Source organism: Oncorhynchus gorbuscha, linkage group LG19, assembly GCF_021184085.1.
Source record: "Oncorhynchus gorbuscha isolate QuinsamMale2020 ecotype Even-year linkage group LG19, OgorEven_v1.0, whole genome shotgun sequence".
NCBI classification, from domain to species: domain Eukaryota; kingdom Metazoa; phylum Chordata; class Actinopteri; order Salmoniformes; family Salmonidae; genus Oncorhynchus; species Oncorhynchus gorbuscha.
In genome coordinates this window covers 35,546,263-35,561,262 of record NC_060191.1, presented here as the reverse complement: position 1 = coordinate 35,561,262, position 15,000 = coordinate 35,546,263, and the positions used below count along the sequence as shown (strand labels likewise).

General features: G+C 44.9%; 1 protein-coding gene across 2 annotated transcripts in view; it reads left to right on the top strand.

The window, feature by feature from the left end:
• The first annotated feature begins 3,464 nt into the window (after positions 1 to 3,464).
• LOC124005619 overlaps positions 3,465 to 15,000 on the top strand; it is a 33,362-nt gene continuing 21,826 nt past the window's right edge. For both annotated transcript variants that reach the window (XR_006833657.1, XM_046315036.1), the window contains exons 1-2: positions 3,465 to 3,787; positions 4,539 to 6,064. Coding sequence is in view for 1 of the 2 variants with exons in the window: in XM_046315036.1 (XP_046170992.1) it covers positions 4,793 to 6,064 (1,272 nt within the window). In the remaining variant the exon portion in view is untranslated. The remainder of the gene's footprint in view (positions 3,788 to 4,538; positions 6,065 to 15,000) is intronic.

The following is a 15,000-nucleotide window of genomic DNA, read 5'->3' as shown; positions in this document are numbered from 1 at the left end:
CAGAATTCTTTTTTTTGTTGGTCTCTGTTCAGTAGGTTCTCATTGGGAAACAATATTTCTTAGGCACTTGTTTTTAGTTCCTACTGCTTCCACTGGATGACACCAGTCTTTGGAATTTGGTTGAGGTTATTGCTTTGTGCAATGAAGAAGTACGGCCATCTAGGAAATGGTTAACACTGTTGAGAGTGCACAAGACTTGAAAAGTAGCGTTGGTTTGTTGTCTTCCTGTATTGAACACAGATAGACCGGTCTTCAATTTGATCGATTATTAACGTTTAGAAATACCTAAAGTTGTATTACAAAAGTAGTTTGAAATGTTTTGGCAAAGTTTACAGGCAACTTTTGAGCTATTTTGTAGTGACATTCCGCAATTTGGAAGCTATTATTTTATGGATCGAACGCGCCAAATATTTTCGGTATATATGGACGGAATTAATCGAACAAAAGGACCAATTATGATGTTTATGGGACATATTGGAGTGCCAACAAAAAAAGCTTGTCAAAGGTAAGGCATGTTTTATATTTTATTTCTGTGTTTTGTGTAGCGCCTGCAGGGTTGAAATATGCTACGCTCTTGGTTTACTGTTGTGCTATCATCAGATAATAGCTTCTTATGCTTTCGCCGAAAAGCCTTTTTAGAATCTGACGTTGGCTGGATTCACCACGAGTGTAGCTTTAATTTCTTATCTTACATGTGTGATTTAATGAAAGTTAGATTTTTATATCATTTCATTTGAATTTGCTGCGCTGCATTTTCCCTGGCTTTTGGTCAAGTGGGACGCAAGCGTCCCCTATACCATAAGAAGTTTAAGCACGTAGATCTAGGATCGGGCGTATGCTTCCCCCCGATGTCATTTCCTCCCAGAGTACACATGCTGATTCCCCTAAGCCTGAGTGTGTATGATTCCCTTGAATCAAGTCTGGGTGAACGTGAAATGCAGTCTATATCCTCTGTCTATCATGCCCTGTACCCAGTTTGACACTGCGCATGCCACTCCGAGAGAGGGCTGACCGGGCTTCCCCCCATAGGACTGTACAGCAGTACACCCTCCCCCTCTGTCGGGGAAGGGTGTACGACAGTCTGTGACGCACTGCGCATGTCTGGCTGGCTCGTAGCGGGAGAGCGCTTATGTGGCCTATCACCCCAGAAGGAGTAGTAGCTTCCTCTGGTGGCATTATAGGGAGGCACGCTGTTTGTTTCGATTGTTGACTGCGCCCTTGGCCTGTAGCCTGGTTGCGCTGGTGTTAACATATTTAATGTAAACTTACATTGGGGAGTGTTTATGAGACAAGAGGGGGCCTTGTAGGAGCATCCACCTGAACATTGTCTCTTCTCCTCTTTGGGCTGTACTCTGTTGCCACAGTCTTGGTCCCGGTATGCAGGAAAGAACACCGAGGTGCCTGAGAACTTGCACCCTGGAACAAGCTCAGGATTGGCGGAGGCGATAGAACTGCGCTTGGGGGAGGCCATTCTTGCTTCTCTGGCGATGGGTACATCGCTAGGCCATCCGCTTCTTCCTCCTTACCCCCTGGGTGGGGTTAGGGGCAGGCTGGCTCCTTGGTGCCATGGGTGGGAAAAGACGGTTCTTAGACCAGGGGCCCTTAGGGTCCAATGTTCTCTGCTGCCCTGGGCTTGCAGCTTGGGGGTCTGGACGTCTGGGGATCTTAAAGGTTGAGGGGGGTCGAACTGCTGCAGCATGGGCAAAGGTGTGGCAAGGCACAGGGGAGGCACTGGGCTGTGTCTTCCTGGGGGCTTCACCCTCCCTCTTTTTCTCCTCACACCGTTTCTGCATCATCTTGACGGTGGGTCCGAAAAGGCCTTTAGGGTCTAGTGGAGCATCCAGGATATTCAGCTTCTCACTATTAGACACCGTGGATAGGTTGAGCCATCGAGCCCTCTCCTGGGATATCATGAGCGTCATCGTTCTTCCTGACGCCTGGACAGCGGCTTTCAACAGACGCAGGTTGAGGTCTGTGGCAATACAGATTTCATCCCATAGACCTGGCTCCGGTGTGACCGCTAGCTCCTCCTGTAGCTCAGCTTGGTATACTGAGAGCATGGAGGTGGTCCTTAGAGCCCTCACCGCTGTGGCGACCGACCTGTAGAACTTCTCTGTTGCAGAAGACTGGAAATGCTCTTACTTGTTTGGTAAGGTGGGGCCGGTTGAGGTCATGTAGGACTTCTGGATGGGATGTAGATGGGAAGACACCAGGGGTTCGATGCGGGGCATGTTCCAGGGCATGTTGCAGCCCAAGGAAAGCGGAACACACCCAAGTGGGTGTCTTTGGCCAACATCTGGTTTCCACAGAAGCAGATTCGTGCCTGGAGCTTCTCGTTTGGGGTGGGAGATGCTTTTGTCGCCATAGCTTGGATGCTATGTTTTTATCCGTCAGACAAAAACTAGCGTGGTAGGCTAGTCCGACAGCTGGCGATTAGTGGGTTACCTCTGTGATGGCTGGAAAACGTTTCCGAAAAGACAGGTTAGAAAAGATAGCTTGGTGTAGCTAGTAAAAGCTTTACTTGTTGGTAAACCACACAAGCTAGCTAGCATGGTGGCTAGCTTGCTAATGATTAGTCACTGATTGGATACAGCTAACTTGGTCGTGAATGAGTTAGCCGTGTCACAGCTGTACCAGTTTCTCCCTCAAATAATATTTATCTAAGTATGGTGAAGGAAAAGGAAAATTGTCACCACCGCACAGTCCCGAGAATAGCACCCGGCGAGCTAGTTGTAAGCTCACGTCTGAACAGTTTAGCTAGTTCTAGAAAATGCAGTCGTGTTGACGTAAGTTTTCTGATGAAAAGCGATAAGAGGTGTTTGAATGACTAAGAGACACTGCCTTTTATAGGGTAGGAGGGACACCCTTCCCCGGCGCACATGTCTCGATGTCCAGATAATCATGGCTGGCATAGTACAACCAAAACGAATACTTGAAAGAGAACCAAACTGGTCTCCCTTTTGCTGTGCCAGGACAACCCACATGAGCTCAGTTTAATGCTGATTGGCATTTTTTTATTTAAAAAAATATTATCAAGGGAGGCCAAATGCTTGCTGGCATCAATCAATCAATCAAATGCTACAGCGACAACATGTCATACTAGTTTGTTCCAGAGAGCATCAGATACAGTACATGGGCTACCCATACTGAGACAGGGGGTCGCTGTTTCCCTCACTCAGATGATTCCACCAGGAATTGATGTTAAATTATGAAAACACAAAGAGGAAAGAGACATTATTTTATCATTTTTATTGGTCAAATATTTGGGGGAAGCTTGCCTTCCATTGTCATCCATTTATACACCACTGTTTCCCTTATATTTTAGATCCTAATATTACACTCTATGAACCTTCAACATATTGAAGATAAATAGTCTAAACACACGCGTGGAATGTATTTTGTTTCTGTAGCAGATTGGTGTCACATGACTTGTTCAAGAGCACCTGTAATTGACAGGGTAGTTCGTGGACAGGAGAGGGAGAGCGAGGCAGGAGAGATAGAGAGAGATGCTAGTGGGAGTTACCAGCGGAGGATCGGCGGGGGAATGGAGCGTACTTTTTGTTGATTGAGGAGGACCTGCCGTTTCTCCCGCGGCAGAAGCGGTAGTTCCCTCCCCAGGACAAGCATCAGTTTCCAAATGTAACCCCGGGTGGTGGACATATATGGATATTTATAGGTTAAACAAAGAAATGTGTCTAGAACATCACCAAGACAATCCCGGAAATAACAGACATACCCTCAGCCGGTCACGTAGGCTACGTTGCTGGAAGCTTTGAGTTACTGATAGGTAAGTGTACAATCAGCTGACAGACAGAGGGCTATATTTTGCCCGGGCTACTATTATTACATGCACGTTGTTGAATTGATTTCTGAATCGTAGCTAAACTCACTCCAAAATAATCCAATATAGGCTATCTGTATGTTGAAAGGAATGCAAACACGTGTAGGCTATATGTCTTAAATGATTGGCTATGCATGCAGGCTATACACTGTAGTAATGTGAATGCATAACAAGGTAGAGTGGCATGCGTTCTTCCGATTAGCTGCTCTGACATTGTGTTTGCCCCCTCATCGTGAAGTGGGGAATTATTATAACCGATATCAATGTTATGACCTTAATGTGTTATTCCCTGAAATATATTGTCATAACAATATTTTAGGATTGAACTGCTGTAAAAAAAACGATTACCATTTAACTACCCGAGTCACTATAGCCCCATGTCGGAATAGAATATATTATTAGAATATAATACAACATATTTAAAGAAATGTAGGCCTATTCTAAGTTAGTCAATAAATGTAGGCAACGCTACATAACATATTCGGACTACGGTTCAATTTGTCTACAAAGTGTAGGGTCCCTTGGAGCTTTCTTAATCGATGGAATATGAATAGTCTAGGCCTGGTGGGAAGATTAGGCTGATTTATGTTTAGCTAGAGTATTTTGTCCCAAGCATGTGAGGCTATACGATTAGCCTACTTATTATAGGCTATAACGGTAATCGCAGTCAAGTAATTATTGTATCATTTTGTTTTAGAAACGTTTCAAGCTTCTGAATACCAGAAAACATTTCAATCGAAGACAAATGTGAAACCATTTAAAGAAAAATCATGAATGAAAGAAAAACTGTGGCAAGGAGACTTTTTAATATGAAACTTCCCACAACTGTGGCACCGCTCCTCTCTCGCAGCCTAGGCAGTTGTGCTGCACTCTCGCTCTCGCACGGTGGCTCCCGTAAAAAATGAGGCGAGGACGTGGGCTACGTGCGCATCTAGCACTAGACGAGATGAAATGGAGAGCTTGGAACACACGGACCTTTTAAATCAAAGCTCTTCCCACGGACACAACAGTTTTCCAGCCTCCGGCGAGAGAGTGAGAAACGGTGAACACATATTTGGAGCCGCCGAGTTTCAACCTTTCCAAACCAACATGGGACTCAATGGACTAAACGGCTACTGCCAGGGCATAGCGCCGGTTGGGAGCGCCACGGCCGCGGAATTACTGTCTGGTCTGGCTTCAAAAACAAGCACTTCCAGCATCACGGTTTTAAAGAAACAGACGAATACTGGGCTGCCGTTCTATAACGGTGGGATTGTGTCTCCGTTCGCAACCATTGAGGGCAGCCACAGTGGTCCCAACGGTTACCCTCCGCAAGTGAAAGGGGTGGGGGAGACACCCAATGGCCTTGCGCAACACCTAGGCAGCAGAGCACGCCTCGTGGAGAATGGGGACAGAACACAACATGAGAAATGCATTCTTCTGGTGAAGAGGCCCAATGGTGACCCGCAGGTCAAACAGCTGCACCATCGGAAGCGGAGAGGTGAGGAGAACCGGGACATGGGTTCTGAGATGCCCAAAGGTTGTGCCTTATCAGTGGGTTCAGGTTTAGGTACTCTAGGTATGATGGCCTATGGACCAGGTGAGTCGATAACCTCGGATTGCAAACGGAGACGAGTGTCCGAGAGCGAAGTTCACAAAGTGGAGCCCTCCAAACCCGGCAAGGCTGTCCTCCCTCTTGCTGCCAACGGCGACAGCAGCATCAACAATAACCATAGCAACCTCAACCACTGCGCCACCCCTCACCCCTCTTTGCCCGACCCTCACAACAACAAGCTGCACCACAATGTACACAAGGTGATGCTGCTGGGCCCCGGGGTTGTTCCAGGCCAGATGTCCCCGGTGGAGGCCAACAGCATCCAGTCTCTACCGTTACCGGCCGGGGTGGGCTGGTCGGCGGAGAGTATCGCCCAGCAGTACATCGTGCCCTGCCTGACTTCCTATGGTATCTGTGTGAAGGACAGTTTCCTGGGGCCACGGCTGGGTGAGTCAGTGCTGGGCGAGGTGGAGAGTCTGAACCGCAGCGGGAAGTTCCGGGGGGGTCAGCTGGTCAGCCAGAGGAGCATCCCCTCACGGAATATCCGTGGAGACCAGATCGCCTGGGTGGAGGGGCACGAGCCGGGTTGCGAGGGCATCGCCATGCTGATGGCACACATCGACGAGGCCGTGATGCACAGCGCTGCCCACGGGCAGCTGGGGGACTGTGTCATCAATGGACGCACCAAGGTGAGAGAACTGGAAGGGTGGGGGAGGACCGAGGGGCAGGGTAGCAGGTAGAGACGGTGGGTTTGAAGACAGGAAGGGACGGCGTCATCACTTGGAGCGCCAAGATGAGGGGAGATGTGGGGCGAGAAGCTGGGGAAGAGGGAATATAGAGAATTGTGGAAGGGAACAGGGTGAGCTGGGGACTCGGTGTCATCAATGGCCATATCATGCTAATGAGGATCGAGGGGTGAGACGGAGGAGAGACTGAAATAGAAAGGATTAGTAACAATGTCAACGTTTTATATAATTCTACGCCATAGATAGGGGGGGAGTGGTGTCCCATTTTGATGACATCTCTACTGTGATCCTGAACTGGCACTATCATATCACTGACAAAGGGTGGGTATGTAATCCTGTCTGTTCTCCCTCAGCTAAGTGGGGCCATAGCTGTCCTATATGCCCCCGACTTCTCCCATGCCAGTGTATGGCCCCTATTGTCATGCCAATGTTCTCATACCACTGGCAGCAAGTCAACCTTCTGGGAGCTATCTGGTCTGAGATCGGTGTTTCACTAGCTTTGAAGACCGCTCTTTCAATCTCTCACCCATACGCAAACAAGGCATTCTTGTGGCTGGTTTGGTAAGGGTGCGTGTGTTTGATTGGTTGGTGTCTGTTTGGATGGCTGTGTATGTGTGTTTGCTTGCCTAGCCTATTGTAGGCTACTTCTGTATGGCTATGTACGCATGCGCTTGTTTGGATCGCTTTTGTCTTTGTGTTTGAGATAATGAATGTATGAAAGAATGGTTCTTTTTAACCGTCCTCCGCATAGCATAAAACATTAATATTACAAGCTTAGACAATGGCCAGATATGACTGACAGGTTTGGGTTCAATTCAAATTGAAGTCACTCAATTCAGGAAGCAAAAAAAAAAGTGTGTGTATACACACATTTTTTTAAAATTAATAGTTTCTCCTTTTCAGTTCATTAAGAATTCCCTGAAAAGCCCTGTTCAGTTATTTAATTGGAATTTCAGTTGACTTCCTGAATAGACTGACTTTCATTCGATTACCAAGGCGCAGTAGTTGGCTACAGTGCTGTAAGCTGTCAGTGAGCTTGCCCAGTGACGCAGGTCTTGATATTTGAGCCAGGTCCTACGGCTATCTTTGCGTATTATGTCACGGTCCTACGTCTGTCACCCAGTCTCACTGCATTCTCCCAGGTTTCCATCCCACCCTGACCCAGTTTCTCAGCCCACTCAGCCCTCTCCCAAAGCAGGGTTCAGACCTTTCTAGTCCTTGGTTCAACTAGACTAGAGCATGGTTTGAGTCCTGTACAAGCCGCAGTACATTATACTCAATATAACCCGATTGTGTTTCACTGTAAGTCACTTTGATATAATCTGCTACCTAGTGACTGTGTTATATTAACATATTATCTCAGTTGTTCACTACTGAACCTTGACCCCAGGGTCTCCCTCTTATCAGTGGCGTTAGTCATTGAAGGACTGTCTAGACTTTGTTACGCCACATTTACTCAAAGAGCTTGAAGTGAAATATTTAATTTCAATATTTATAGTAGATAAAGTAGTGATGGTGGGGATAGAAGTAGTGATAGAAGTGGTAGAGGGCATAGCAGTAATAGTTGTGGTAGTTGTAGCCTTAATCGAATTAGTAGTAGTAGCTATAATGTAGGGTACTACGTGTAATAGTTGAGGTAGTTGTAGCCTCACTAGTGGTAGTAGTTGGGCAATTCCATGGTAGCGGAATTACACTGAGACTCACATTTTTTCACATTAAAATGTATACCAAACAAAAACCATTGAACAAACCATAGAACTCTATGCACAAGGACTACTTTGAACAATTAAACACAAAGTTTTACAAAAACACATTACGTGAAGAACTGTGCAGATACAAAGTTTGGTAACCGAACAAAACTGATATTTTATCAAGCTTTGCATCGGCACAGTTTTTCCAGTAAATGTGTTTTTATTTATTTGAGTGAATTGTTCAAAGCAGTCGTTGTGCTTTGAAATCAATGTTTGTTTTTTGTTTGGCGTACATTTTAAAGTAAAATAATTTCAATGTATTTCCATTATAGTGGAATTGCCCAGTTGTAGGGTAGGGTAGGGTGGTAGTAATAGTTGTAGCTTTAGAAGTAGTAGTAACTGTAGTGTAGGGTAGTAGTAACTGTAGTGTAGGGTAGTAGTAATAGTTGTAGCTTTAGAAGTAGTAGTAATAGTTGTAGCTTTAGAAGTAGTAGTAACTGTAGTGTAGGGTAGTAGTAACTGTAGTGTAGGGTGGTAGTAATAGTTGTAGCTTTAGAAGTAGTAGTAACTGTAGTGTAGGGTAGTAGTAACTGTAGTGTAGGGTAGTAGTAATAGTTGTAGCTTTAGAAGTAGTAGTAACTGTAGTGTAGGGTAGTAGTAACTGTAGTGTAGGGTGGTAGTAATAGTTGTAGCTTTAGAAGTAGTAGTAACTGTAGTGTAGGGTAGTAGTAACTGTAGTGTAGGGTGGTAGTAACTGTAGTGTAGGGTAGTAGTAACTGTAGTGTAGGGTAGTAGTAACTGTAGTGTAGGGTAGTAGTAATAGTTGTAGCTTTAGAAGTAGTAGTAACTGTAGTGTAGGGTAGTAGTAACTGTAGTGTAGGGTGGTAGTAATAGTTGTAGCTTTAGAAGTAGTAGTAACTGTAGTGTAGGGTAGTAGTAACTGTAGTGTAGGGTAGTAGTAATAGTTGTAGCTTTAGAAGTAGTAGTAACTGTAGTGTAGGGTAGTAGTAACTGTAGTGTAGGGTGGTAGTAATAGTTGTAGCTTTAGAAGTAGTAGTAACTAAGGTAAGGTAGTAGTAACTGTAGTGGAGGGTGGTAGTAATAGTTGTAGCTTTAGAAGTAGTAGTAACTAAGGTAAGGTAGTAGTAACTGTAGTGGAGGGTGGTAGTAATAGTTGTAGCTTTAGAAGTAGTAGTAACTGTAAGGTAAGGTAGTAGTAACTGTAGTGGAGGGTGGTAGTAAATGGTGTAGCTTTAGAAGTAGTAGTAACTGTAAGGTAGGGTAGTAGTAACTGTAGTGTAGGGTAGTAGTAATAGTTGTAGCTTTAGAAGTAGTAGTAACTGTAAGGGAGGGTAGTAGTAGTGGTAGTCAGTGGTACTGCAGTAATTGTGGATTTAGTAAGTCGCTCTGGATAAGAGCGTCTGCTAAATGACTTAAATGTAAATGTAAATGTAATTTAGCCTAGCGTGCGAGTGGGGCACCAGTTCCAGGGTTAACAGTGTGTGTGCAGTAGAGATGTGAGGGGTAGCAGCAGTACCAGTGTTCAGTGGGTCAGAGCTGTCAGAATATGGGCTCTTCACCTCTCGTGGGGTGCAGTGTGTGTGTGTGTGTGTGCGTGCGCGTCTGTGTACACTACACTATCAAACCGTAGCTGCGTGTGGCGACCCCGTCGGAGTAGTAGAGATACACCTTTGCCCCCACAGTGACATACTTTCTGGAATACCCAGACGACATGTGTTTGAACAGGGACGTCACTCTCCCAGTCATCAGCCCTTTGCTCCTCTGTCATGGAACTGACTATTCTTCTTCCAGGTCAAAGGTTATGCTTGCTCTGGTCCATGAGTGTGGCAGGCAGGCAGCTGATGCTAAATGGGTTAGTTGAGCCACAAGCCAATGTCCCTGCTCATATGTTCCATCACAACTCCCCTACTCTTGTCTTGGCATACTGTGCCATCTTGAACGGAAAGAATGTCTTTGCTGTGTGTTATGTAGTGTGGTGGAAGTGGATAGAACAGTAGCAATGAGTCATAGATCAAGGTATGAATTGAGGGGGTGGAAGTGGGCGAGGCAAAGATTCGAATAACAGAAAGGGAGGGAGGAGTTCGGATAATTTACAAGGTCATTGCGCCAGCAGTCCTCTGCTCTTTAATGTTTCTTCTTTTTTTTTTAAGGTGCAATATGCCATTTCCTGGTTGCAGAATTTCTACTAGTTTCCGAATTTCAGTTTGTGACCAAACAAGCAATATATAGTGTAGAATATCATTGTACCATCTAAACTGCAGTGAAATATATTTTCAATAACCAAAAATATTGTATTTTCAGCTGTTTGAAGTAAAACGTAAAAGACGCAAAAACAAAACTTAAGAAAGGGAAGCATAGAAATAGTGCACATAGAACAGATCTACCGCTTGTTGGACTTGCTTTCAATGAGAATTACAGATCTATGATGCACATTTCTATGTGAATTTAGTCAGGTCTCCTAAAAGTTACATATTGTAGCTTTTAATACTTTTTATTTATTGGTTTTTAAATTGCAACAGAATCACAACAAAAGCTATATACATTTACCCCCAACCTGAAACTTGCTTTCGTTTTCCTATGTCGATCTGTACGTAGCTCCGATCTGTATTAGCCTACTGTCTATATGGCTCAGTAAGTACTGTCCCCCAGCATTGTTTCTCTCTAATGTTATGTGTCTATTCTTTCCTTTTGTCCTTTTTTCTCGTTGTTCCCTCTTTATTCCCCCCACTTCTTTCTTTCGGTCCTCTCCCCACTCCCTTTCTCCTGCGTCTTATCAGCCCCTCTAGCTTCTCTGCCAAACTATTTCCCCTCCGTTTCCTTGGTAACAGGGCCATACAGAGCGTAGCACTGCAGTGTGTGTGTGTGTGTGTGTGTGTGTGTGTGTGTGTGTGTGTGTGCCCAGAATAATGCCACCATAGTACCAGCTGGAGCTCAACCCAATGCACGCTCAGCAAACACACACCAGCTCCATCCAAGCACAACGCAGCAGCGACAATATATCACAAGAAAAGGCGCAGTGAAAGAGTGGTAGAGTGAGAGATGGGTAGAGAGAGTGAGTAGTAGATGAAGAGAAGTGTGGAGGAGAGAAGGAAGAAGAAGATATCTTAGGTAGGGAGAGATTGATGTTATTTCGAAGGCGTGAGATGAGAGGTGGTTCAGAGGGATAGACAGCGCCCGATGCAGCAGCGCCAGCCGTATCATGAGTGTCTAGTGCAGTGTGCCCTCAGATGCCCCTCCCAGAGAGACTGCCGCGCTGCTGCACACAGGAACAGCCAGGGAGATGCTAGCAACTAGCATTTAGCCTAGCGCACTCACGATCCAGTACCAAGCCAGCTGCTAAGACAAAGAGACATGTAAAACAAATGATGAGAGCTTTACATAGGCTTTAAGGTACTGAGAGGATCACACTGCTCTTCGCACTTCCTATCCTTACCCGTTCAGTTTACAGAAGGCCGAAGGATCATGTAACCATTTGCACTCGAATGCAAAACCGTTTTAAAGATGAGCATTTACTTTTCTCTGGGTGACCTCCTAGGGAATGTAGTGCTTGTTGTTTGTCCTGGGAGAGTAGGCTCTGGAAGAGCATGCTTCTTGTGATCTCAGCTTGTTTTGGAGCTTTTTACAGCAGGGGTTGATGACTCATACGGACTCTGAGAGCAGTCCGGACTGCGTTTCGGTGTCCTATGCCAGACAGTCACACATTCTCTACTTACTGTATGAACACATGCCCACTCACCTTTCAAGCGATTCTCACACACAGAGAGCACTTCCCAAGTGCAGTCCATCTTGGGTTTGAAATTCAGCGTGTCACTGTTTGTGTCTCGGTGTGCATGTGTTCTGCCTGTGTGTTTGTGTGTGTGTGTGTGTGTGTGTGTGTGTGTGTGTGTGTGTGTGTGGTCTCAGATTATGCTGACAGTAGGCTGGGTTGGTTGCGTTTGCATAAAGAGTCACACTGGTGGGTAGTGTGACGTTCTGATTCACAGAGCAGGGGAGAAAAGAGTGTACATAGTATAAATGACCGCTTTTTGTCAGGTTACTGGAAATGGAGGAACACACACACACACACACACACACACACACACACACACACACACACACACACACACACACACACACACACACACACACACACACACACACACACAGCCCTGTGGTTAGTGTGACTCAAGCAAGATGGGGTCCATCACCAGGCATGACTCATCAAGGCTGATCAGCTTTTTCTGCTAGATACCCGACCTCATTAACAAGTACACACTCAGCCGCAGCGGAGGGAAAATGACGAGTTACATTACATTTAATTTAAGTCATTTAGCAGACGCTCTTATCCAGAGCGATTTCAGTATGGAAACTGTGAGATGATGGATACATACGATTAGAGAGGTGAAGTGGAAGATAGAAATATAATGGGATTTAATGGTTGAATATCCAATAAAGTTTATTTCACTAGAAATAAACCTGTAATAATACACTCCTATTTTTCCTATTTGCTTCCAATAATTCACAGACCGGCATGGCGCATTACTCCATCAACTTGTGTCAGCTCAGCTGGTTAGTCAGGCCCGAGACTTACGGCAGGTCCACAGAGAGCCTTAGAACCCAATGGAACTGTATCGATCCCTGGACAGGCGCCGTCTGTCCTTAGCTCAACCTTACTGACTCATCCAGAAATACACAGGCCAGCTGAGCACACAGAGTTCACCTCAGTCCAACACATTTCTCACTGTCTGATCGGCACAGAATTTGCCATCACAGCATAGAACAGCTCACATCAGCCCAGTCCAGTAAAACCCACACAGGCCCACTTCAGCTAAGCTCAGCCTGGCAAATCCCCAGCACAGTATACACCTACCTATCCCAGTGCTAGTTAGTTAGCCTAGCACTACCCTGATGCTCTCCCCTCTCGTCTGTCTGTCTGTGTGTCTGTCTCATCAGGGTCAGGCCCTGTATTTGTTCAGCCTTATCTCTCTCCTGCCTCTGTCCTCTATGCCCCTTATCTGCTGGCAGTATGCTATGACAGCGTGCTTGCCCCTTTTTATTTTACTTCTTTCCAGGAACAGCCTGTTCTCTCTCTCTCTCTCTCTGGCCTTCATATTGGCAGGCAGGCATGCGGGCAGAGACAGGAGGCAACGCTATTAGGGCATTAATGCTGGTGCCAGTGGTGCCCATTAGATTGGCACGGAGGCGCTGAGAGATTTGAACAGAGATTGAAGAAGGCTGATCTGATCGCGACACGTCGGGTCATGCCGTTTGAATGAGATCAGGGGCTGGGAGCAACAGGAGAGGAGAGCGACTGGGATGCCGTTGTATGGTCACGGTGTTTGTGACATTCATATGCCGGTTTGACTGACTCTCACAGTTCTGGTTGACTACTGGCTTAGATCTCTACTAGCGCTGGTTTGGACTGTGTCATGTCTATATGAACGCTGGTGTACAAGAACTTTGTGTGTTTGTACACGCGTGTGCATATCCTCCAGGCTGGGGCTGTGCTGTGGCACGGTACATGTTAATTGTGGTTAAGTATGCAACAGTTGCATGTGCTCTCAGGCCCAAAAAATGCGCACTTATAAAATACTACATGCATACATGCAGTGGGCTGCAATCTTCAACACCATGGTCAGTGCAAGCATCAAACATCTATTGGCTGTATATCTACCACTAAGCAATCACACATATATTGGCTGTATATCTACCACTAAGCATCAAACATCTATTGGCTGTATATTCTACCACTAAGCATCAAACATCTATTGGCTGTATATCTACCACTAAGCATCAAACATCTATTGGCTGTATATCTACCACTAAGCATCACACATCTATTGGCTGTATATCTACCGCTAAGCAATCACACATCTATTGGCTGTATATCTACCGCTAAGCATCAAACATTTTATTGGCTGTATATCTACCATTAAGCAATCACACATCTATTGGCTGTATATCTACCCGTAAGCATCAAACATCTATTGGCTGTATATCTACCACTAAGCATCAAACATCTATTGGCTGTATATCTACCACTAAGCATCAAACATCTATTGGCTGTATATCTACCACTAAGCATCAAACATCTATTGGCTGTATATCTACCACTAAGCATCACACATCTATTGGCTGTATATCTACCACTAAGCAATCACACATCTATTGGCTGTATATCTACCACTAAGCATCACACATCTATTGGCTGTATATCTACCACTAAGCATCACACATCTATTGGCTGTATATCATCACACATCTATTGGCTGTATATCTACTACCGCTAAGCAATCACACATCTATTGGCTGTATATCTACCACTAAGCATCACACATCTATTGGCTGTATATCTACCACTAAGCAATCACACATCTATTGGCTGTATATCTACCACTAAGCATCACACATCTATTGGCTGTATATCTACCACTAAGCATCACACATCTATTGGCTGTATATCTACCACTAAGCATCACACATCTATTGGCTGTATATCTACCGCTAAGCAATCACACATCTATTGGCTGTATATCTACCACTAAGCATCAAACATTTTATTGGCTGTATATCTACCACTAAGCATCAAACATCTATTGGCTGTATATCTACCACTAAGCATCAAACATCTATTGGCTGTATATCTACCACTAAGCATCAAACATCTATTGGCTGTATATCTACCACTAAGCATCAAACATCTATTGGCTGTATATCTACCACTAAGCATCACACATCTATTGGCTGTATATCTACCGCTAAGCAATCACACATCTATTGGCTGTATATCTACCCGTAAGCATCAAACATTTATTGGCTGTATATCTACCACTAAGCATCACACATCTATTGGCTGTATATCTACCACTAAGCATCAAACATCTATTGGCTGTATATCTACCATTAAGCAATCACACATCTATTGGCTGTATATCTACCCGTAAGCATCAAACATTTTATTGGCTGTATATCTACCACTAAGCATCAAACATCTATTGGCTGTATATCTACCACTAAGCATCAAACATCTATTGGCTGTATATCTACCACTAAGCATCACACATCTATTGGCTGTATATCTACCGCTAAGCAATCACACATCTATTGGCTGTATATCTACCGCTAAGCAATCACACATCTATTGGCTGTATATCTACCCGTAAGCATCAAACATTTTATTGGCTGTAT